At 39.0% G+C, this 25485-nt stretch overlaps 1 protein-coding gene across 3 annotated transcripts; it reads left to right on the forward strand.

Moving 5' to 3' along the window:
* The first annotated feature begins 740 nt into the window (after window positions 1–740).
* Window positions 741–24656, forward strand: LOC124631042 (nucleosome-remodeling factor subunit NURF301). Of its 3 annotated transcripts, XR_006984469.1 has the most exons (19): window positions 741–2321; window positions 2929–3211; window positions 3295–3764; window positions 4246–4473; window positions 4563–4735; window positions 5329–5526; window positions 5834–6071; window positions 6207–8038; window positions 8128–8356; window positions 8678–9753; window positions 11012–11126; window positions 11207–11364; window positions 14088–14292; window positions 16145–16662; window positions 16738–16913; window positions 17215–17382; window positions 17705–17985; window positions 18188–18611; window positions 24464–24656. XR_006984469.1 is itself a non-coding variant. In XM_047165147.1 (18 exons), exons 1-18 carry the CDS (start codon window positions 1301–1303, stop codon window positions 18391–18393), a joined length of 7575 nt encoding a protein of 2524 aa, XP_047021103.1. In that variant the 5' UTR covers window positions 741–1300; the 3' UTR covers window positions 18394–18616. The 3 variants fall into 3 exon arrangements, 2 of the variants coding, with proteins under 2 accessions (XP_047021103.1, XP_047021104.1); XM_047165147.1 differs by lacking the exon at window positions 24464–24656 and having other exon boundaries at window positions 18188–18616; XM_047165148.1 differs by lacking the exon at window positions 24464–24656 and having other exon boundaries at window positions 11213–11364; window positions 18188–18616.
* Window positions 24657–25485: the final 829 nt, after the last annotated feature.

The following is a 25485-nucleotide window of genomic DNA, read 5'->3' on the forward strand; positions in this document are numbered from 1 at the left end:
CCTGTCCACCAGTGGAGTCAAATTCGGTGAACACAGATGCACCCTTTTTGCTCCTAAGACTCTGATCCAACGCGACCGGAGAGAGAGCAGACGCAAGAATGCACCTTCATGCTCTCAGATACACGTGTATATCAATCAACCACCAACTTCCATAATCTGAACAGCTTTTTTGATAAAACTCAAAAAGTGATTTTGGCCCGATCCGGGAACTGAATCTACGCGCAGCAGTCGCACTTTGTGCGATTAAAACAAACGAGGCAGTTGACAGAAACTAAAAAATCATCTGGATATATCACTTCAAAGTTTACTTGAGTTTAGAAACACTGTGATCAAATCATAAGCTTTCTAGCTTTTAGGTTCAATAATGTAATTAAATATTGCACATTGGATGCTAAAGCATTCGGATAATTATTATAGCACAGCATTTCATTGCAATATATGTGAACTTGATGTTTTGTTATTGTAGTGGCAGTATGTTTTGCAATATGATTTTTTTGTTATCTGTGTACATCTATTCACCGGAAGTTATAAGGATGGTTAGGTTGGACAAAATCAATGTCTACCGCTGATATTTTCTGTACTAATAATTTGAATTCGTTTTAGGAGAATCAAATATATATGTTTTTCATAGCTTTCTTGTAAAAATAAATTCTTGTTTCTATTCAGGGAGCACTAGTAGCATGTGATATCATAAAAAATTATAAGACATTAAACAGAGTAGTCTAGTCGAATCATTTTAAAAGAAACAAAATGGCTGCCGATGTGTTCTGTGCGGCGACTACCACTCCTTCCAGTGATAACTTTCAATAAATTGTATCGTAATACAGCCCCAATCTGTAAAATTTCCTTAGATTCAATAATTCTGGTGTGTCGGTTGTTTACGAGGATAAAGTTATTTGTCATATCGAATATTTAATAACCACAAGTTATGAAAACGACATGGCGGACTGATAATCAACCAATAGGAAGCCAGCATCAAGCGTTTCAGAATTGCATGTACTCGCATTTCGCGTCATTACGTTTTCGGTGCCTTCTTTCTCTTATAAAATTTAGTAGGTAATCTTTTCGTATCAGTAAGTTGATTGACTTTTCAGTTTATAACTAAGAAAACAGTGTGAATATTGTGTTTAAAATTGTTATGAGACGATCGTTTGAAGTGAAGTATCCCGACGGCTGGGATCATGACTGCGTTGGATTTAGGATGAACTGAAATGCAATACCATCTTTTTGTTTTTGTAAACAAGACTATGTTTTTACTATACACGTGCGAGACTGTATACAATTGACAGTTGTTTTAACGATGTCGGGAAGGGGGGCGAAGAAACGCGGGAGGCCTCCAAAATCGGGGAGTTTCGAAAAAAGCAGGAAATTCCAGTATCATTTGTTGAAAAAACCAAAATATTTACTAAATCAGCAAAATGCAGGATCAGCTTCGCTGGTGAGTACACCCTCGGCATCTAGAGCATCGTCTCCTCAAGGAAGTGATATAAGTAGGCGAAGTACACGAAAACAAAGAGGAGGAAAGGCTCATAAAAATAAACGAGGTGGAATATCTGGTTCTTATTCACGAAGAGGTTATAATCCTCATGCAGCTGATTATCATGAATCTGAATATCACTATGGATCTGATTTTGGAGATGAATACAGCGATAGGTCGGAACCAGAAGAAGATCGCGCCAGTGAAAGTTCGGATGGCAGCGTAGGAGATGGTGCCGCGAGCGATAGCGACTTCTCTGTCAGCAGCTACAGCACTACCAGTGGTACACCTCGTAAGGCTAATAATTTACTCAGACCACCAAGTCCAGATCCTCTATGGCTACAACAAGAACGCCAAATTCCAGTTTTAGACCTTCCACCATCATCAGATGACTTGCTAATACCACAGAATTTAATTTTACAAGTTGTTGGTGTATATGAGGTGTTAAGACACTTCAGACATCTAGTAAGGCTGTCACCCTTCCGCATTGAGGACTTGTGTGCAGCGATTAGTTGTGAAGAACAGAGCAATCTACTTGTAGAAGTGCATATGATGCTACTCAAAGCCTTGTTAAGGGAAGAAGATGCTCAACAGACACATTTCGGTCCACTGGACCATAAAGACAGTGTTAATATTACTTTATTTTTGTTAGATGTTATGACATGGCCTGAAGTCCTTAGAATATACATTGAAAGTGATAAATCGTTTGACCAGAATGTTGTTAAAATTTTAAATGCATGTGAATATCCATTCACATCTGTAGAGAATCGGCTGGCTGTCCTTCAATTTTTATGTAATCAATTTTTAATTACTAATCCAGTACGAGATGATCTTCTTAGTGAAGGTAAGTAAATTTGTTTTTGTTAAAATAAATAAATTTACAAATTCTTTAAAAACCTTACCAACATGTATCCCTTCATCTTGGGGAGGCCTTTGTTGTTTATATCATGAGTGTACAAATATCACTTCTATTCCAGCCACTGAGCTAGCTGTTTTTGTTCAATCTCTGCTGACATTAAAATGTTGATCTTCTGTTAAATTCCAATTTATAAAATACTAGCTTCTGCCAGCAGTTTCCCATGAGAAATTGTGCCTTTCTTTAATGAACTATCTTACACTAAAATAATATCTGACCAGTTGTTCTTGGTTCTTGAGATTAGAGTTTTCAAGCAAATAAACAAACTCAGGTTTATGATATTAGTATAGGTTCCACCTGATTACAAAACATGCTCTTGAAAAGTACTTGCATTAGTGTTAAACTTAAACCATAATCTTTAACTAAGTTAATATTTTAAACATAGCAGTAAACCTGGTATTTTTTAAACAAAGTTTTGTAAAAAGGTGGATTCAACTATATGCACTCTGTCTCATAGGCACAGGAATTAAAAATGCTCATAAAGTCCAATTACAAACTTTTATATGGTATTTTAATTTAATTTGTCTTGTTACAGTTCCAATACATTATGATGATCATTGTCGAGTATGTCACCGGTTGGGAGATCTTTTATGTTGTGAAACATGCCCTGCAGTCTTTCACTTAGAATGTGTGGATCCACCTTTAGGAGATGTGCCATCTGAAGATTGGCAGTGTGCTTTGTGCAAGCAACATAAAACAATGGGTGTGACAGATTGTCTTCCAGATGCTGAAAAGCAAGGCTTAATGTGTAGACATGAACATCTAGGGTTTGACAGACATGGAAGGAAATATTGGTTTATAGCACGGCGCTTATTTGTGTAAGTACTTGTGAAATATTTTCTAATGTTAAGTCAGTTGCATTAAGATGATTGATTAATTTATTATTCCCAAATATTTTTAGTGAAGCTGAAAATGGGCATGTCTGGTATTATTCATCGTCTGAACAGTTTGAGGATCTATTAAATGTGTTGGATTCTGATGAAATGGAAGCACCACTTGTACGAGAGCTATTGGAAATGAAACAGGAAATTTTAAGACAAATGGATATTACTGAACGTCTTACAAATCAAGTCAAGGGAAGTAGAAAATCATACTTAGAAATTGAAAATGCCAACATTGTCAAAGCGCGAAAAGAAAAAGAAGAACAAAAAAGACTTGACCGTAATCCTGAATTAAAACTAGAAGATGATAAAATTGAAAATGTGTCATCATTAGTTGGTGATGGAGATGTGGTGAATGAGGTAACTGTGGTCAGTGAGGACACAAATCATGATGATAATGATGAATCTGCTGAAGATGATGATAATAAGAAGTTAAAAGGCAATGCAGCTAGTAGGACAAAACTGCCACTTCAGAAAAAACATGAAGAAGGTATGTATCACTACTGTTCTATGAACTGAGAAGTAGTAATGTTATTCATATAATATATACCAATACTACAGAACATATTATGTTCTGTACATGTTGATTCAAACATATACAACATGTTACAAAATTATTAAACATTATCATAGCCAAAAACACCGCCAAACGGTTATTGACTCTGTACAAGGCTCATTTAACCCCCTTTCAACTTTATGGGTAATTTTGTAACATCTTGTATATAAGATGAGTTAAAAGTTTCAAGTAGATGTTGTATTATATTAAATACTAGCCGTTTTCCCGCGGTTTCACCCGCGTCCCGTGGGAGCCTGCACCGGGATAAAATATAGCCTATGTTACTCGCAGATAATATAGCTTTCTAATGATAGTTTTTCAGTTTATCCATTACAAACAAACAAAGTTTTCCTCTTTATAATATTAGTATAGATATATTTATATTTTTTTATAATTAAAATATGTTCTTTTACAGTAACTGAAAGGTTAACAAGACTAAAGTCCAACCAAATCTCCAATGGGACTTACCTCTTCAAATTAGGAAATGAAAATAGTTTTAAGAACTACATAAATCAGTACTCTGCCAATCCTTTAGCTTTAAACAAGCCACAGAGAAATGAGGAGAGAGACAAAAAACGATACATGTCCCATAAGTTTTCTTTATCATCAGCGCAAGAATTTAAATGGGTTGGATTGCTAAATGGTAATTATCTATTGAACAACAATTTATTGTTATATGCTAAGTAACATTCAGAATTACAGAGATACCTTATTGTTTAATTTTGTCTTCAGCTACGAAACCATTATTGGAGGCTACTCTTAGACAAACCTTATTACAATTGGAGTCAAACATAGTATTACAATTTATGCACCCCAACTGGTCACTATTAAGGAAGCCCTGGGTGCAGGCTGTACAACTTTGTCAAGCTCCTCGTGATTTTGCCAGGGCCCTTTGTGTACTTCAGGTAAGTGCCTCTGTTTATACTAAAAAGATAAGCATTATACTTTCACGTTGGAGTCTCGCTAGTATTCACCTATTAAGATATGGCTTGATGCAGCAGTACCTGGTTGTGAAAGTATAGCGTATTTTTTTAAACACTCTTGAATACGAATCTAAACACGACATACTGCTATTATAGTTCGGCCATTCAGAGAATGCGTTCCTGACACGTCGCGATTGAACTGACGACGTAACTTTGCAATGGCGTTGCAGTTACGATAAAAATATTTTTGCTGGTTGTTTACCGTTTTAACAATTGAGGAGCATTAAAACAACATTATTATATCAATAATCAATGAATGTAGTTACGTCGTCAGTTCAATCGCGACGTGTCAGGAACGCATTCTCTGAATGGCCGAACTATAAGTATCTGAGATCCTACTATTCTGTTGATGAAATACTTTTTATGAAACAAGTCGTAAGAACCATCATAGAAATAAATGTAAACACTACTTTCATACTGCATTGAAAATTGGTTTATGATGTAACAGTGGTGTGTGTGCCACAGACAGACACATGTTGTGGTCAATATATAAATAATAAATAATTTTTTAACAGGCATGTTTCAAAAGTGTTGTTTGGGTACCTGCGTGGCATGAACAACTAGGTCACGTTAGATTATTACGAACAACTGCGACTGATCGGGAAGAACGAAAAAAACTTGATAAGAGAGAAAAAAAAGAAAGAGATGAAGAAGAGGAAAGATATCGGACTGCATATAATTTTGTAAAGTATTCTCTCGGACTACGGCACCAGGTATATTTTAATGTTGTTTTGTATATTTCGGAATATAATTTTTGTCTATTATCTTCTACTCATATCCACTCGCCTCCCGAGGGAACTACTTCCCATATCTGGATGGGGATAAATATATTTTGTCTGTCTCCTACTTCTAAGCTACCAATCCACCAATTTTCTGCCAAATTGATTCAGCCATTGTTGGTTTATAAATAGTGTAACTAAGACGCCTTTCTTCTATATATTTATAGATGTGAGTACATGAGTACTCACATGTGCAAAAAATTGTAAATACACAAATTCAATGTACTTTAATGATTTTGAGGTATGGAAACAAAAAGGAGAAGAATACAGAATTCATGGACAATGGGGTTGGTTATGGAATTCGTCGACGAGAAAGTATAAAAAACATGGTGTCACAAAAGCTAGTCTCATGAGTGGCCCTGCAAAGATAGCAGTACGAGTAAGAGAAGGCAGTATCATAAAAGTTTTAGCTGTTGAACCTAAAACTTACGACTATCTTATTTCAAATGAAGGCGAAAATAAAGATGTCATGGAAAAATGTAAGTAATTAATCAGTAAACATTTACATGGATCTGATAATATTTTTTAAATATATAATTGGCTTCTATTGCACAGTATTAAGGAATTATCAAATGTGAAGCTTATAAAATAATTGATTCTAATATTTCTTTCAGTACCCCCATCAATGCGCAACTTAAAAATCGATAAAGACGATGACGGTTTTGAAGAAATTGATGTTGAAAAAGCACTGAGCTCATCCACCAGAAGATATTACCCAAAGATTGCTAAAAAATCTAAGCTTGATGAATTTTTGGCTCGACGCACATACTTAAAATTTATGGAGGAAAAGAAATTGACTAATTTAATAGCCAATGTAAAAAAAGAAGAAGCGGAAGTCAAAAGCGAGGATGACAAAAACATTGATGTGGAAAATGACGATCCAGAACCAGATATGTCATCAATTTGTGGTACAGTCAGCGGAACCAAGCAAAGAGATGCAGGTAATACTGAAAATGTGGATGCGTTAAGGGATGAATACCAAAAAATCAATCAGTTAACAAAAAGATATCAATGTTACTCACATTGTTGTAATAAAATTGATACAGCAAATATTTTGCAGAGTTCTGAAATTAAAATTAATTGTTTTTCACCCCTTTGCATTATGAAAGGCAAACTTTTGTCTCAATTAGTTACTTTATTAAAAGGTGGAGCAGTGAATTCTAATAATCTACTAGGAAATTCAAAAGATAATACTAAAGTGTCAATTTTGGAACAATATCTATTAGGTAAAAGTTCTTGTACCAATTCAAGCGAAAACATATTGACTGATCTGTTATCAGCAGTTGCATGTGCTCAAGAATGTGACAACAAAGTTTGTGATTCCTATGTTAAGAGAAAATTAAGTGGAGATGACAGCGATAATGTTGATTACAAAGTAGAGAAGGATGATATTGACGATAACTCGTGTGTAGTCAAATCAGAGAGTACTCTTGAAGAGTCCGCTGTGCCAGCAGTCGGGAACGAAATGGATATTGATATCACATGCAACAATAACGAAGATAATGAGGTTGAAATAGGTCCATTGAAGGAATTAACTGATTGTGAGTCTTCAGAACAAGATAACAATGCCAGTACAACTAACGATAGCAATGAACGACCGCCTATTCCTAAGTTAAAAATAACAAGAGGAAGAGCTTCGAAAGCGTCTTCGACTACTACAAATACTGGAAACAATAATGAAGCAAAAGATTCATCCTACAAATGTTCTGTTACATCAGCCAAGAATAATGACAAAGTAAAGTATTGTGCAATGGTCAATAGAAGATTTGGTGCAACAAAGACTCATAAAAGAGAAGATAAAACTATCAAAGAAGAAAAAACAGAGGGAAATGTGGTAAGAGTATATTCTACTGAGAATCCCTCTGGAAAAGTTTATCTCAAACGTGTACAAACATCAGCAGTAGAAAAGAAAAAGAAACGGACTCCAGTGAAGTATCCCCTTTGTTCAACATTCCATACTAGGAGTAAAGCCAAAACTATAATGGTTCTTCCTCATCATGAATTACGAAAACTCTGTAGACAAGCTGGCCATAATGCGGTAGCTGGTTTCAGTCATAACGCGAAACCTAATCAAGCCGTGTGGCCGTACCCGTGTCCTCGGCCATTATTCAAGACCTGTTGGCTGTATCGCACTGTCAATCTTCAGTGGTTAGCAAGTGCAGCTTTGCAACTTCGTATTATGTGGGCTTGCCTACGTTGGGATGACATGGCTGCTAAGCCAGCTTCAGCTGATGGTAAACATCAACTTACTACTGATACGGAAATTGTTTCACTGGAATTGCTAAAACATCGACATATAGGGCAATTTTCGGAGCGAACTCAATATCTTCGGCGACGGGTGGTAATACCACTTGAATTGCCGAAAACAGTTCGTGAAGTAACATCAATACGTAGTGGCTTAAGGAAAAGAAAACGAGCTGAGTCGCCCCAAAACACCGAACCTCAGGTAATATATGTAATCAATTAATTAGAATTTGATTATAAATGTGCGGTTGACGAAAGCTACTCTACTGATGTATATTTTTTTGTTTGAAGGTCTCTGAAGAGTGGGTTGATGAAGATAAGCTAGAACTTTGGGAAGTTCGACAATACGGCGAACGCACGGAGCGAGCTACGCCCGTCACGCGCACGTCCACGGGCAAGCTGCCGCAGCGCAACGTCGCGCCGCCGGCTAATGCTGCTGACCTCAAAGATAAAATGGAACAACAGTTACGCGAACAACGAGCTGCTCATCAACAGAAGAGGGCATTGGAAATGTCTCAAGGTAAAGAGATTTACTATTGCATGGAAATGTTTTTGTTTGACAAATTCATTACTGCCAGTCCGATGGTCCATGGCAGGGGACTTTACTGTCAACAGCGACGACACCGATCCCGATGTATCTAAAGGTCCATAATCTCTAAACTTTAGTCGAATATTGAAAATCGAATACTGTTGTTACAAGTAGTTAGAACTCAAAATAAAAGACTTCTACGAGTACTCACACTGATACTGGTGTAATACCTTTTTCTTTATAGTATTTGCTGCCATCGTAACAACTCGTTATTTCAGTACAATAGTACACAACCAACTTTTATTATTTCAGACAAAACAAAATCTAACACCAACCAGAATTGTGGCAAAAGTACACTAACGTCTTTGCTGACTACAAATGCCACAACCCCCACTGGGCAAAAAACGGTTATTGGCACTAGGAGGATTATTATGACTAAAGGAGCTGATGGATCAACACGTGTAATCAGCCAGCCTATCGCAGGACCAACGAAATCGGCACAGAACGATGGTACTTCAAAATCAAATGCCACTCCACAGAAAGAAGGGCCCCAAAAGGTTCAAATAATCCGGGCGCCCGATGGAAAAATAACTGTTAGAGGTTTATTAGCGGGTCAGCAACTGATACAAATGCCTGATGGCAAATTGCACGTCGTAATGGCGGGTCAACAAGGAGTCACAGGGCAACTCGTAGCAGCTTCTCCTGCGCCCAAGCCGATCGAAAGTAACAGTTCTCCCGGAGGAGACGTCAAGAACGCCGACGATGCGAGACAGACAGGTCGCACCGGCACAGCCCCCGCTCAGCAGGTGGTGGTGCAGGGCAACCGGCAGATCGTGGTGCAGCCGGCGCAGCAGATGGTGGTGCAGCCGCCTGCGCAGGTGGTGGTGCAGCCGGCGCAGCCCGTGGTGGTGCAGGCGGGCGCGCGCGCGCTGGCGCCGCGCATGCAGACCGTGCTGCTGCAGGCGCCGCTGCTGCCCCGAGCCGCCGCGCCGCGCGCCGCCGCGCCGCGCCCGCAGCCGCGCCCGCCGCAGCCGCAGCAGATCGTCGTCAATAATCCTGTCTTAGTGCAGCAGATTGCTGCTGGCAAAATTCAGCTTGCCACTGTCAACGGCCAGCAGGTTCTCATTCGGCCGACTGGAAATAACCAGGCGCAGATAGTTGCACACATCGGCCAGAGTCCTTCAGGCGTGAGCGCGGCGCCGGTGTCGTCCCCGGCGCCCGCGCCCCGCCCCGCGCCGCCGCCGCTGGCACCGCAGCCGGCGCCTGTGCCTATTCAGCCGCAGCCGCAACAGCAACAACAACAACAGCTTACCGAAGATGAAATTGTAGAAAAGCGACTTCTGGTTGGCCAACCTCCTGGCACCGTTATTAAAACTGTAACAGCACAGGTAATTATGAGTGATACTGTCTGTCTGAAAAGTTAACTTTTATAATATGTACCAATACAATGGATTAAAATAGTGTCTGACAATTTCGAATAGGTACCTACTCATTAGTTTTTAAATCATAGCATTATATAGATAGTTCAACTCAGATTTGCGCGCGGCCCTATGTGTGCGTTGGCTTGTAAATATACAACTTTCATTCGTGTGACAGTGACGTCGTCCGAGGATGACGTGTTCTTATCGCTTTTTGTTATGGGTACAGTCGTTTACGAAAATACTAGTTATTCACGAAGAAATTATTAAGGAGTCAGGTAAAGCGTTTCAAAAAATTAAACAACATTCAAAGCTTTTTATTATTACCTAAATATAGTTTTTCATTATTTTCTCATACGTCTTATCAAATTGACATTGACAATATCTAAGAAATAAATGAGGTGAAATATCTAAGATGAATTAAATACTCCTTACATATTTTCTAGCTCGGGGTACGCGGACAATAAATAAAAGTGTGGACTAAGAATGTAAAAAAACGTATCATCATCATCATCATCATCATCATCTCAGCCATAGGACGTCCATTGCTGAACATAGGCCTCCCCCTTTGATCTCCACTTGATCACACAAAAAACGTATAATCTAGTATAATAATGTAAACAAAATGTGTGGGGAATTTTAAAAAATAATATTGCTTCGCATAATGTCGACCAAAATAAGACGGAAATAATGAAACTCATAAATTAACGTTTAAGTCAAATTGATGAAGGGATGTGGTATAATACTTGTCGACATGTACAAAAGAAAAAAGAAGAATACTATAGACATTTTGACATGGAGTCAGAATTTATAATTCACCTTGAAGAGTAGCGAATCCGAAAATTCATCATTTGATTTTTCAAGTAGCGATTCAGAATCATTATAAATAAATAAACATTAAATTACGTAATAACGTTTTTCTTTAAACAGCCGTATACAACCCCTAAATAACTGTATTTGTACCCGACTGTACCTCTTGTCACGCACACAAAGTCACTGTATATGTACAAGGGTTACCCACACATAAGGCCGCGCGCACGACTGAGTTGAACTTACTATAACGTTATGTATTTTTACATTACTATGTATCTCCACGTTTTTACGTTCCGTCTCCTCCCACCAACTTACACAACTAAGGAATATCGAAGACTCGTCTGTGCAATATGTACTGTGGCTGTGAGTCAGTGCAGTTAAAGCTAACTTCCGAAATATTTCTGTTCTATTACAGGTCATGCAGACAAGTAGTGGTCCCAGCATAGTTCTTCAAGGACTGCACGGGTATTCTTTGACGCCGCAACAACTGGCGTTAGTGCAACACCAAGTTAAACAACAGTTGCTAAAAGGTAAATTAGTAAATACCGAGGTTTAATTAAATCGGTAAATGACTTAGCTATCCAAGCATTCATTGACTGCACCTTTGCAGCTCAAGAGTCTACAGGCAAGCAGGGTATGCTGGGCCCCCGCAAGATGTACCTGGCGGTGCAGCCGGCGCCCAGCGCGCCGCCGCCGCTGGCGCCCGTGGCGCCGCAGCCGCTGCACGCCATACAGTCCCTGCAACCGCTGCCCGTGCCCACGCATCAGGTAATATATTACTATTAGATGCCGCTCCGGACTATATTTATACTTTACTATGTATGTATGTATATTGCGAACCGAACCGCTTAAACATACATCATTTATTGTAAATCTACTTACAGACGGATTATTATGACAAAAAATTGGCTGCCTTATTATAGTTCGCCGTTAATGCGATAGTTTGATAGCTGAGAAATCTTAAATAAATATATACCAAGTGGCGGATTTATTTCCAAACTTATCGGATTCATATTGGGGTGGGATCAAAATGAGCGCGTATTTTTATAAAAGAACTTTTTAAAGCGCATTTTCATTATGAAGGTAAAAAATACCGCGAGTAAGTCTTTGTAGGTTGCACTCGTTATGATCGAACCCTAAATCTGATGCTAGACATGTTGAACATACAATAATGTATTATAATTTATAAGACTGGCACATAATTATTATGTTATTAAAATGGTGTGAAGGAATAGTTACTATATACCATTAGTTTTACATGAAAAACACCAAAGATTTGTGTAAATAATAAGTATCCATGTATATTTTAATTAATATTTTAGATAAAACATATCTATCACATCTTGAATGTAGGTAGTGCATAGTCATAGAGTAGTGAAATAAAACTCAGTATTATTATAACGAAACACAACCGGTACCCGATATTAATCTTATATTCTTAATTATTAATTTGACATTAAGCTTGATGATACGCGTGACAAAGAGTTTTAATTGCATAAACAATCTTAGTAAACTCACATTTATAAATATTGCGCTTTTTAAACCGACTTGGTATTTGTCTAAAAATATATCAATAATTCATTTGTTCGAATTTTATTTCGGCTTTAAATCTAAAAGCAATACGTAGGATACACTATTCCAGAGTAAAATAGGCTATATTTTGTCAGGGTATAGACCAGTAGTTCCCACGGGACGCGGGTGAAACCGCAGGATAACAGCCAGTATAAAAATCTATAATCTCTAGATGAACTAATTTTGTTCTTTTTTTTTTTTTTTTTGTTAGTAAAGTAGCTTTCCTTTTAAGTTACCTTGTCCAAGCAAGCAAGAGATCTTAGCCCGGTAGGCTAAAATTCTGTTGGTAACTCGCTATCCAAGGAGTGTTGGGAAATTTGCAGATTTACTTACGTCATCGTTTTTACCAACTCATACCCGGTCATTAATGCTAAGTCGTTGCCAAAGCTCTACTACTCTAAATTGGACAACGGAACCTTGATTGAATCCGTCGATTTTACTTTGTTAAATCCGACTGCTAACATATTTTGGGTTTTCATTGACTATTTTATTTAGACAATCCGGCTACATGTGGTAAACAAAATCGTGAATAAGCGTTACAAAACTAAATATACGATTATACTATACTACGGCATGTTTTTTTATTTGTAACGACTGAGCCGATATAAAAATTCTTTCACTATTCAAAAGCTAGACTATCCCCGAATAACATAGGCTATATTTTATCCTTGTGAGAGAAGATGTTCCCATCGGACGCGTATGAAACCTCGGGAAAACAGCTAGTAATATAGAAATGACCGTGCATAGCACATGAAACCAAACTGGTATTTTTTTATATTACGCTTAGGACCGATTCGGTTAATCGATGTTTCCCTGTATTTTTTTTAATGAACTTCTGCTACAGCAAACTGTCGAAAGAGCCATCTTGAAGCTCGTATCGGCTTATTAATATTTCGTGCACATCTATAACTCAACTGACTGAAAGACTGAAATGTTCAAGTAATACAGTATTCAGTATAACGAAAGTTTAAAGCGCTAATATTTATCAATGTGAAGTTGATCTATTATATTTATTGTATGCAACGCGGAACATTTCTAATTTTGTGTTTAAATCTCAAGAAAAATATTGTTTTCATAATGCCCTTGAGGTGCCACGGCATTTGGAGAAAAAATTAAACCACAAATGATACTCATAATTATGAAAACATAAGATCAACTGTGAAATTCAATCAATCAGCAATATGCAACTGATTATTATTTCCCCAATTTAAGTGTTGCGATCATAGGTAAACTTTAAACTGTAATGAGTATTACTTGTGGTCCAATTTTCGTATCCATATTGTGTTAGTAAAAGATGATTTTATATTATCTGCCTGTAACTCAAAGTAGGTAGATAAAAATTGAACATCAGACAAATTATTATCATTATCTATTTTAGTTATAATTTTTCTGATTTTTACCACAAAGTAACAATTATTTGACAAATAAGATATAGCGGTCTAAAGAATTGCTCATACACCACCTGTTAACATGTATACCTGGTAACCTGTAAGTTATTAAAACTCGATTCCTTATTAATATATTGATAGTAAAATAGTATCATTTGAATAAAATATTAAAATAATCATCGACTTTTATTTATCACGTCCTGTTTTTTTTATGTAGTTTTTATTTCTTGTGATTATTTGTTTTGCTTACAAACGTTTTGTGGGGGTGTATGGGCAATTTAATGCTTCAATATTGAATTTACAATTAAAAAATAGGGATTCTTTATCTTTTTTTGTAGACAAAGAAACTATTTTAATTTTATAAACTAATATATTCCCACAAACGGATGTTGATGATTTTTAGTTCTTTTTTTTTACATATAACCCTATTTCTTAATTACAATATTGAAAACGGCATTACCAAAACTTTTAGGCGAGTGGAAAAGGAATGGTATTACATATTTTGACACGAATAACACCTTTTACTTATAGGATGTTAGCGAAGAAGATCAATTAAAACGACAAAAACTTATGAACGGTGAAGAAAATGTAGCTGAGGCGGCTAGTCATCAGGAGGCGACACCTTCCAAACTTGAAGATGTAAAAGAAAATAACACGAAAACAGATATTATAAATTCCGGTCCGGATGTTCTACAAAGTAATAAATTCGTGTTAACACCTGATTATATCCAACAAAGTAAGTATTTATTCCTAATAATTTTTACTTCAATATCCATTAGATTTTACATGTTCAGAAGTCTGGATAAACAAAAATCTTTCCATAGCTAAATTAAAAATGAAAGTACCTACTTCACAAGAGTGCAGTACCTTACATTTTCTTATCTAAAATGTGTAAAACTATTCAAAAAATAATTTTAAAATTCTTATTGATGATGTCTTATTTCATTCATCGTCATTAGATCTCCGCCGATCCAGTTGTTCTGTCGGCCAAAAATAGGAACTAAAGTTGGACAGACATCTAAATCAATACTGCCAGATCTGGTAACTGTTGTTGCCCCGCGGTGATCGCAAGCGTGAATGCCATTCACTAGGACCTGGGTCGGATCGGCCCTGGGTCGCCTTGTTGATTCTTGAAACATTCTCAAGCTTACGAGAGCACGTAAAGCCGACGGCCCTGAACGCATCTCTGTAGCAGTTGCTTTTGCAATTGCACTTCAGAGGCCACCATGAGGATTTAGTAAAACTCTGACACTGACGCTTCATCATCTGCCTTGCCGTTTCTCAACTATGTTGGAGTCCGCATCCAGTCCAACCACTTGCAACTAAACACCCTACTGGCTATCTGACCTCAACCTGGTTACCTGGGAAACCCTTGGTAAGACTGGTGACAGAATTTCTGGCTTCTACTGCTGACTACCCGTATCGATTACCAAAGAAGTTTAAGTTATCATTTTTTTTAAAACAACGGATCAACTCGGTCATGACAAAATGTTCACCCATTCACGGTCCGACCGCGCCAAGCGATGCTTAACCTTATAATTGATTAATTGACCAATACGTGCGGCTGTTACCTAGCCGCGGGCTCCTCCAACACTAGGCCCTGTTTGGAAATTAAACCTGTAGCTTATTCGATAAGAATAATAGCAGATCTTCAAAATAATGTTATAATCAATTCAAACATTGTTGCCACCTCACCTAATGTCACCGTTACTATTATTTGATCAGTCTACTCTAGAACATTCGTTTAAGATTTTTTACAACTCGGCGGTCATTTTTGTGAAACTTACTCTTTATCAGACCTTATTGATATCCGTGTCCAGAATTGTAAGTGTAACATTATTATTGAAAGGATAGTTCTTTATTAGTGGAGTTCCTTGAGTCTGAAATTGGGCAAAACCCAGTATTTCTGTTACGGTGCATGAAATTAAAAAGTGGAGTGTATAGCTTAGCGTAGAAAAAAAATCATTTAATAAAAAAATCGCTCTTGATTTTGAACAAAAAAGAAATCATAGTAATTGTAAAATAGGTTTTTGTACAGTCTACTTTTTATCGTTTAGTTTGCACATAGCAGTCTGGTTTACTATAGCAATAAGAGAATGTGTGTTTTGTTTGTTTGTTACCCTAAAGGCTCCCAAAATAATGGTCCGATTGGAAAAAATCTTTCACTGAGCTAGATTATCACCGAGATAAGCTATATTTTGTCCGGGAATGGGAATTGGTACCCCGGGACGCGGATGAAATCGCGGGGAACACCTAGTATATACACTCCTTTCAAAAAACATGACGCTTGAGTGAAATTATAGGCACACATCAGGATTTTTGCGAATTGCTCTCGATTTCTTAAGGTTTCTATAGTTAGATCTTGGATGACAATGGGAGCATTTGGGAAGTATTTTCAAACAAAAAAAATAAGAATTGCTACTTACGTCACGTTCTGGCAAGCTGCTTTATTTGCTACTTATAGCACCACAAAACCTTTAAAGTTTAGATCTGACCCGATGATGGAGACTAAGAGTACAAAAAAAACGAGGGAGCTCCTCAACGGTATCGCAGCTCGGCTGCTACATTTTTTGAATATTTGATTTCAGCCATTAAAAGTGCGCTCAAGCAAGAAAATTTGAATCCTGAAATAGAGGAAAAGTTGCTGCAGCTTCAACGCTATCAAGAGAAACGAATGAAGCCGGAGGTTCAGCCAGAGAGAGAAACTCGGGCGATCGCTGTGATCGCTCGGTCGCCCACGCCGCCCGCGCGCCGCCGCGTCACTTCTTCACGACACGACGACGACGACGACGAGTGGGTGGACAGCAGTCCGCGCAAGAGAACGCGCGGTGGACGACCGTGCTCGCCGCCGCCCGCAGCCCCGGCCGCGCCGCCGCCCCGCGCGCCTTCCCGCGTGCCGGCCGCCGCGCCCGCCGCGCCGCCGCCTGCGCCCGCCGCGCCGCCCCCGCCCGCGCATACCCACCCTACGGGCCTTGATGAGCGTCGTCGAGCCGCTTCCAATAATTCTCGGCTGCAGATGTTGCTCTTCAAACACAAGGAGATGCTTAAAAAGGATATTATAAAAAAGCGAGGTCTCTTAGAAAAAGAGCTCGGTGTCGAAATCCAGGTTCGCTATATTTCTGATTGCTGCTTTTTGTAAGTCGTCCTAACTATTTACTGTAAAGTCTTTCTATTATTGTAGAAAGAGTTGTCGGCTGAGCTGGCACTCCGAACTCGCGCTGAACGCACCAAGCAAGAGGAAGTGAGAGGAGGCAAGCGACGCGGAACGACCGCCCCTTCCACGCCTAGACCTAACAAGAGATCTGTTAAGAAAGAAAAATTGTTATGTATATGTCGCACTCCCTACGACAACACCAAGTAAGCTTTATTTTCGTTACTTATCCTATTTCAATACCAGATTCTTTGCGTGCAAAAGCTATAAGCCGAAAGGAGTTCGCTCTCTGTCTTCTAAGTTTTTATGTACCTGTACAAAATTACTTTATGGCAAAAGTAAATGCTAAATCATATATTTCCATTTTTTTTTAAAGTAATTAACATTATTTTCTTGTATATCACTTCTGTATCCACCGTGAACATGCAGTAAGGAAATATTAAGATAAAAATGAATTTTAGGAGCCAAAAGAACTCTAACAAGTTTAACACAATATAAACTTTATAGATTTTATGTTGGCTGCGAGCACTGCAGCAATTGGTTCCACGGCGATTGCGTTGGAGTCACTGAAGAAATGAGTAAAACGATGGAAGAGTATGTATGTCCAGATTGTCGACGCGCCGAGGAAACACAAGAGTTGTACTGTCTTTGCCGGCAACCATACGATAATTCACAGTAAGTCTATATATCTTTATCTTATTCGCTTTATCAAGAGAATACAATTAAATTAGAAATTACATAGCGTAGACAAAAAATCAACCACCTTACAATACCATCAAGTGAAAGTATTTTCAGATACAGATATTAAATTATACGTCATAAATAGTAACTTTCGCCATGTAAACTTTTCATTTTCGTTACAATGTGTTCCTGATATTCATGCCAATTTTCAGCTTTTTGGGAATGTAAGGATTGATGTCTAATTTACTTGTCGTGCAATAACTGAACTTCTCTCATTTAATTTCTCAATTTTCTAAGAAATATCTCTTTATTACAGATTTTACATATGTTGCGACCGGTGTCAAGATTGGTTCCATGGTCGTTGTGTTGGTATATTACAGTCAGAAGCAGATAACATTGATGAGTACATTTGCCCCAATTGTCAAAAAAATAATTCAGTCAATTATGCGAATATGAAAGAGTTAACTCAAAAAGACTTTGAAAACCTAAAGAGGCTTGTTAAACAGATACAACTCCACAAAAACGCTTGGCCATTCATGGAACCTGTAGATCCCAGAGAAGCTCCCACCTACTACAAAGTTATCAAAGAACCTATGGGTACGTTATTTTATTATTAATCAATTACTATTAATAATGCTTTACGTCTTCGTCCTCGTCTTGAGAAAATTAATTCCATGCATTCAGCTTCCTTCCTAAAAGCGCCTCTTGTAACAAAATTGTCTCTAAATAGCACGTTTTGTGAAGAACTTTCCTAAAGTTAAATACATAACAGCTATATATTATAACCTTTGTTTTTCAGATTTACAAACAGTGGAAAGAAAAGTGAATGAACAAATATATAGTACTTTAAGTGAGTTTATTGGTGATATGACGAAAATATTTGATAACTGTCGATACTTCAATCCAAAGGACTCCGAATTTTATCGATGTGCTGAAGGTCTTGAAGCATTTTTTGCACAAAAAATTAAGTACTTTCGTGAAAAGTTATTCGAAACGACTCAATGATAAAGTTCTAGTGTACAGTGTCTAAAGTATAACATGTGATGAATTCGGTCTACAATAGAACACGTTCGCTATTTTCAATTATCGTTTTTATTTTCTATGATCTGTATGTAAATTGTAAACTATGTGATGAACACTACAAAGAATAATTTATATTAAATTTCGATCTAAAGGTATCTAAAGGAGTTTGTCAGTTTGGTTCTATTTCAAAGTATTTATTGTATTTGTCGGCTCTTCGTTACCAACATCAGAAATCTCCATCGTTTACTCTAGCCGCAGACGCTTAGTTTATAATGAATAATAATGCCAGCACTGTCTTGAGTACACTTTATAGTAAGAAATAACAATTATGGTGAAAAACAAACAATAAACTAAATTACGACGTCGAATTGAGACGATTCGCCTGGTGAGGGCGCGCGGGCCTTTTTCTTTATGTCAAAGTTCCCGCGCTGCTCCCAACTTGACGCTCCGTCAGAGTGACACTTCCTCAGCTGTCACTCTAATCCGACGTATTCTCATATTCTCTACGGCGGCGCCGACACGGCCAGACTGACAATCGTCCGTCCTCGGACGTAGTAGTTTAATGGCGTCCTGGAAAGATCAAAACAGTACACGGCTAATGATCCGCTCGTCCACCCTGACGAACATAATGCCATAATGTCTACCATAATACAGAAGCAACATTTTGCCCACACAACAACTTTACACACGGCGACTTTACATACTACAACTTTACACACCATAACTTCATACACCATAACATTACACACCACAACGTGGACCGGACGAGTGCGTCCCTTCGACCAGCCACCATAGCGACATGGACCGGACAACACTGTCCCTTCGACCAGTTGTATAACACAAAACCACAAACATGGACCGGACGAGTGCGTCCCTTCGACCAGCCGCCAAAGCGACATGGACCGGACGACACTGCCCCTTCGACCAGTTTGTCACAAGCATGGACCGGACGAGTGCGTCCCTTCGACCAGCCGCCAAAGCGACATGGACCGGACGACACTGCCCCTTCGACCAGCCTGTATAACACAACCACAAACATGGACCGGACGAGTGCGTCCCTTCGACCAGCCGCCAAAGCGACATGGACCGGACGACACTGCCCCTTCGACCAGTTTGTCACAAGCATGGACCGGACGAGTGCGTCCCTTCGACCAGCCGCCAAAGCGACATGGACCGGACGACACTGCCCCTTCGACCAGCCTGTATAACACAACCACAAACATGGACCGGACGAGTGCGTCCCTTCGACCAGCCGCCAAAGCGACATGGACCGGACGACACTGCCCCTTCGACCAGTTTGTCACAAGCATGGACCGGACGAGTGCGTCCCTTCGACCAGCCGCCAAAGCGACATGGACCGGACGACACTGTCCCTTCGACCAGCTTGTGTAACACAACATCCCAAACATAGACCGGACTGCACTGTCTCTCAACCTTGATCTATCACACATACTCATTCATAATACATAACACAGTAACTAACCTTTCTGTTATGGACGATCCTGCTCAGTATGAACTTCGACTTCATATTGTACATCTAAGGTGTCAGAGTCATAGAGGCTAAGCGTATCTGACCACGCAGTGAGCGTTTCAGAATCAGCTGAAGCAGTGACCGAGTCTGCACGCAACATATCCCCGAAATTTGGAGTATCACCGAAATCATTACTGTTTTGTGTCAATTCATCCGACGCCGACACGGTCTCCTCTTCATTCAATAGGCTGTCAGTGATTTCAAGTAAACCGGTATGTCCCTTAGGTACTGGACGCAAGTTCTCATGAGCATATTTGTAAACGCGATTTGAACCGTTAATATTTTTCAGTTCGTAGCGATCATTTTCTAATACCGATGTTATAATGAATGGCCCTTTAAACTTCTTGTCTAATTTAGTTTGGTTTCGTTCACCGGTTTTGAGAAAAACAAAGTCACCCTTGGTGAATGGTTTGATATTAGCGCGACCACGATTAAACCGACGAGTGTCTGCTAATGCAGCCTTTTCGATATTATTTGACGCATTCTCTCTAACGGATTCTAAATCTAACCTTTTAATCTCCTCGTCCGATTGTGCGATAGAAATTTTAGACATACCCAATGATTGTGCGCGAATCCCGAACATTAATTCTGTTGGTGAGTATTTAGTCACTGTGGATTTCGTACTATTTAGCGCTAACTGAATATTGCCTAGTTCGTCACGCCATGTTTTGTTCTGTTCATTTTCTACTATCGTAAGCAAGCTTTTCAACGTTCTCATGACTCTCTCTACTTGACCATTCGCTCTACTAGAACCTGTTGCAATGAAATGAAGACTGATTTTATGCTCAGTACAAAATTTCTTGAATTCGGCACTAATATAGCATCGAGCCTGATCTGCAATGACACGTTTAGGGGCCCCAAAGAGATGGACAGCTTTTTCTAGAGCACGCACCGCACTAGTGGCGTCGAGTGACGCCGTATGCTCGAGAAGAACGTATTTACTAAACGCATCTATGATAACCGAGCAATATTCTTTGCGATCGCTTTTACCACTCAATTTCCCAGTGAAATCTATATGGATCGTATGCCATGGCACGGGTACTTTAGGGATAGAGTGCAAGCGAACTGATTGAGCTCCCGAAGGCCCTTTAGACGCTTTACAAACTATGCACGAATCAACAAATTGTCGCACACTTTTAGACATTTGGGGAAACCAATATTGTTCATAAAGTTTGTCTAACGTTTTGTCACTACCGAGATGTTGTATTTCGTTATGAACATGGTTAATTAGTGTCCAAATAAGGGATCGGGGAACAACAGGTAACCACACAGTAGCTTTATTTCGTTCGACTTTCCTATATAAAATACCATCTCTAACGTCATACGTGCGAGCTACCGAATCAGGCATATCATTGTTGTTGTGCTTGTTTATTAGGTCTTGGATTTCGCTATCTCGTTTCTGTTCCACGGAAAGCCAACCTTGATGTAGTTCTACAAATTTAACTTCTTTCCTAATAGGAGATATGTTAGAAGAGGCACCTTCTTCGGGTTGTAGATTACGGGAGAGATAATCAGCATGTTCCATTCCGCGACCTTCGCGATAGACAATGTCAAAATCATACGCTTGCAAAATTGCCCACCAGCGATGTACACGTGGAGTGAGGTCAACTTTTGACTTTGATGCCTTTAGCGAATTACAATCTGTATAAACAGTGAATCGCCTGCCATACAAGTAATGCCTAAAATGTTCTACCGCTCGTACGACGGCTAAAGTCTCTAATTCATACGAGTGATAGCGAGATTCTACTTCAGATGTACGTTTGCTATAATATTCTATTACGTGAGGCAAGCGGTTTTTCCTTTGAATGAGAATTGCTCCGTAGCCATCAGCGCTGGCGTCTGTATGTAATTCAACAGGCAGTTCTGGGTCGAAAATTGTTAAAACTGGTTCGGAAGTCAGAATCTCAACTATCTTGCTACGAATATCTTCATGTTTGTCAGTCCATTTAATCGGTCCCTTCAATTTAGTTAAAGGATAAAGAGGTCCAATGACATTTGTAAAACTGGGAATAAATTTTCTGAAGTAAGACGCGAGTCCAATAAACTGACGAACGTGTGTGCCTGTTTTTGGAGGAGGTGCATCTGCCAAAGCTTGAATCTTAAGTGAGTTTGGTCTAATTTCGCCAGCTTGTATTGAATAACCCAGATAATTGATTTTAACTTTCATGAATTTACATTTTTTGGGGTTTAGGGAAAAACCAGCATCTGTCAAGGCATACAAGGTATCATCTAGGCGTTGCAGGCCTTGAGAAATATCAGGGGAATAGCAGAGAACGTCATCCATATAAATTAGAGGCTTGTCGTTGAGATTTTGCAAGGCTTTATTGATGCATCTTTGATAAACGGATGGAGCGTTACGTAAACCAAAGGGCATAGTGAGGTATTCATATTGCCCTTCAGGAGTTACAAAGGCTGTCATTTCAATTGAATCCGGATGAATAGGGATCTGGTGGAAGCCGCTAGCCATATCAAGTGATGAGAAAAAGTTAGCGCAAGTCAGTTGATCTATCTGTTCCTCTATGCGAGGCAATGGATAATGTTCTGGATGAGTGTTTGAGTTAAGCTCCCTGTAGTCGACGCACATTCTATCCGTATTGTCTTTCTTTTTTTACAAGAAGTATAGGACTTGAAAAGGGGGAGGAGCTCTCACGAATAATTCCTGCATCAAGAAGATCTTGTATTTTTTCACGAACTACCTGTTTTTCTACCGGTGCTAAACGATAAGGTGACCTATGAACTACTTTATGGGGGTCTATCAACTTAATCTCTAACTGCCCTGTTTTAACGCGCCTTGTTGGTACACCATCAACAAAATAATCAGAATATTTGTTCAGTATTCTTAAAAGTGCTTCTTTATCTTCATTTACTAAGTCCGTGTCAACCTCAGAAACAAAGTACGCATTAAATTTGCTTATGCAAAAGTTAGCCTCCTGTTTCATATTAAGCACAACTTTGTTATTATCAATTGTTGCATAAAAACCCTTGTCCAAAATATCTCTACCTATAATAATCGGCACAGAAATATCGGAATCTGGCACGATGTGAAATGTAATGTCAACCGGAACATCACCAATCGTAACTGTGCTTAACATTTGACTAGAGCATTTGACGTCGTTACCGCCAAGACCAGTAAGGTAAACTAAATCGTTGCGTACAGTACCCGGAAACCGCTTAGAGAGACTTTCAGTTATGAGTGAACAAGATGATCCACTATCGAATAGAAAAGGAAACCGCTCACCGGAAGATGTCTCCAGCGAGGATCTGGAGGGGTCATGGCCGCAGAGGTTGACTTCTTTGTTCGCTGACCCACCGGGCCTCTTCTTGTCGGGACAAGTTGGTGACGTGTGTCCAGTCTTTCCGCACGAAAAGCAGGTAATGGTTTTGTCTTGCTTGTTGGTGGAAGTTGAATAATCTGAAGGCTTCGATACTTGATCTTCCTTACGCGATTTGCATTCAAACTGTTTGTGACCCCTTACGCCACAACGATGACATTTGCCAAGAAACCTCGTATCTGTCGTCCGCGGTCGCTTCACATCAGGGTCTTGACACCCGTCCGTATTATCCGTCCGGCGTTTCAGCGAGATGCCATTAAGAATTCGAAATAGCTGAGCGCGAGTAGTAACGACATGGGATGTTAGCTCTCTACGTATCAAGTTATCCTTCTGGCATAAAACAGATATGACAAACCCAGTAATAACCTCTTCGGATAATTCTGCTTTTGGAATTTGCTCGATCATGCTCCATAAGCGCAACGCAGACTCAGATGCAGTTTCTTTAGCCTCGATTTGAAATCGCAATATCTCATCAAAATGATCTTGAATCAGTTTCGGTTTGGCAAATCTAGCCAATAACAATTGTTTAATACTACACCAGGATATGTTCTTCAAGTTTAATTTGGTTAAACAGGTAGCGGCACGACCTTTGAGTGCTCTAGTGAGTGCCATTAGTAAGTCGACACCATCGAGATTTTTGTTCTCTACTATGACTTCGGTTAGTGCACACCAATCTTCAATATCTGCGGCCTTATCGTCAGGATCGTATGGGATGAGTTTTGGTGTCACATTAGAACTTACTGCTGCCTGGGGCGGTGGGATTGAGACCAACCGGGATAAGAGCGACTCCATGCTTGACAATAGTTGCGTTGCAGGGTCGCTTTTTGATGGCTGCGTATCCACAGCATGACCTCTCTTCGATCCCACTTCTGATGTCGGCTCTTCGTTACCAACATCAGAAATCTCCATCGTTTACTCTAGCCGCAGACGCTTAGTTTATAATGAATAATAATGCCAGCACTGTCTTGAGTACACTTTATAGTAAGAAATAACAATTATGGTGAAAAACAAACAATAAACTAAATTACGACGTCGAATTGAGACGATTCGCCTGGTGAGGGCGCGCGGGCCTTTTTCTTTATGTCAAAGTTCCCGCGCTGCTCCCAACTTGACGCTCCGTCAGAGTGACACTTCCTCAGCTGTCACTCTAATCCGACGTATTCTCATATTCTCTACGGCGGCGCCGACATATTTATTACACACTTCAATTCCCGAATAAAGCTGACGCTCTTTAGATATAAGGCTCTTGACGGGAAATATTATTATGTATAGTTTTTGTGAGATATTATGTTAGCTAATATAAATTAGCAACTTTAGTTACTTTAGTTGTATTTAGAATAAGACAAACATATTGTATGTAAGTAATAAATTTTTAATAAGAATAAGCATGTCTCAATTGTGTCCATTCTCATCATCAGCCTATTCAACTGAACTCATATGGAAATTCGTTAGTGACACTCCCATATATACCATAGTTTACCTGCGTTGGAAGGAGACAGTACCCGTTGACAATGCAAGCGGTTGTTACCATTACCTAAGAAAATATTCCCGTGTATTTGATGGACGACAAACACTTCACATTCTCAAAACTACTCAAGATTTCGGAAGAATCTAAATTGCTATGCTAAATTGATATTATAAAGAGGAAAGATTAGATTGTTTGTTTGATATAAATAGGCTCCAAAACTACTTGACTGATTTAAAAAGTTATTTTAGTGTTGAAACATTATTCCCAAGTAACAGGATATATTTCATTCGGGTAAGGACAGTTGCTCAGGGCGCGATTGAAACCGCGGGAAAACGGCCAGTGTTAATACATCTGCAAACAATAATAATAATCTTTCTCTGTAATTATTATTCAGTCTGAAATGGAATTCATTGGCAATATTTTTACCACGACACGGGCTCTACCAATGATTGATCATCATTAAGGCTCATAAAGTAGTGAACGAATTTTTTTTCAGTCTGATTCAATTTTTTCAGAGTTCATTGAATTCCGTTTCAGAATGTATATATTTTTTGTCTTTGAAAACATTACCTCGTAAACACAGGCCGTGTTTGACGCACTGATGTGTGTTCACATTTAATTTTATTATTTCTAGGCTGTCATTATAAACGAGGATGTTTCTGTCGTCTATAACTTCTTTCATTTGTTATAGTATTTAAGGCTATATGCTGTCTTCCTCATTACATTAAAAATATATGTTCATA

The sequence above is a fragment of the Helicoverpa zea genome, chromosome 6, assembly GCF_022581195.2.
Source record: "Helicoverpa zea isolate HzStark_Cry1AcR chromosome 6, ilHelZeax1.1, whole genome shotgun sequence".
Taxonomy (NCBI): Eukaryota; Metazoa; Arthropoda; class Insecta; order Lepidoptera; family Noctuidae; genus Helicoverpa; species Helicoverpa zea.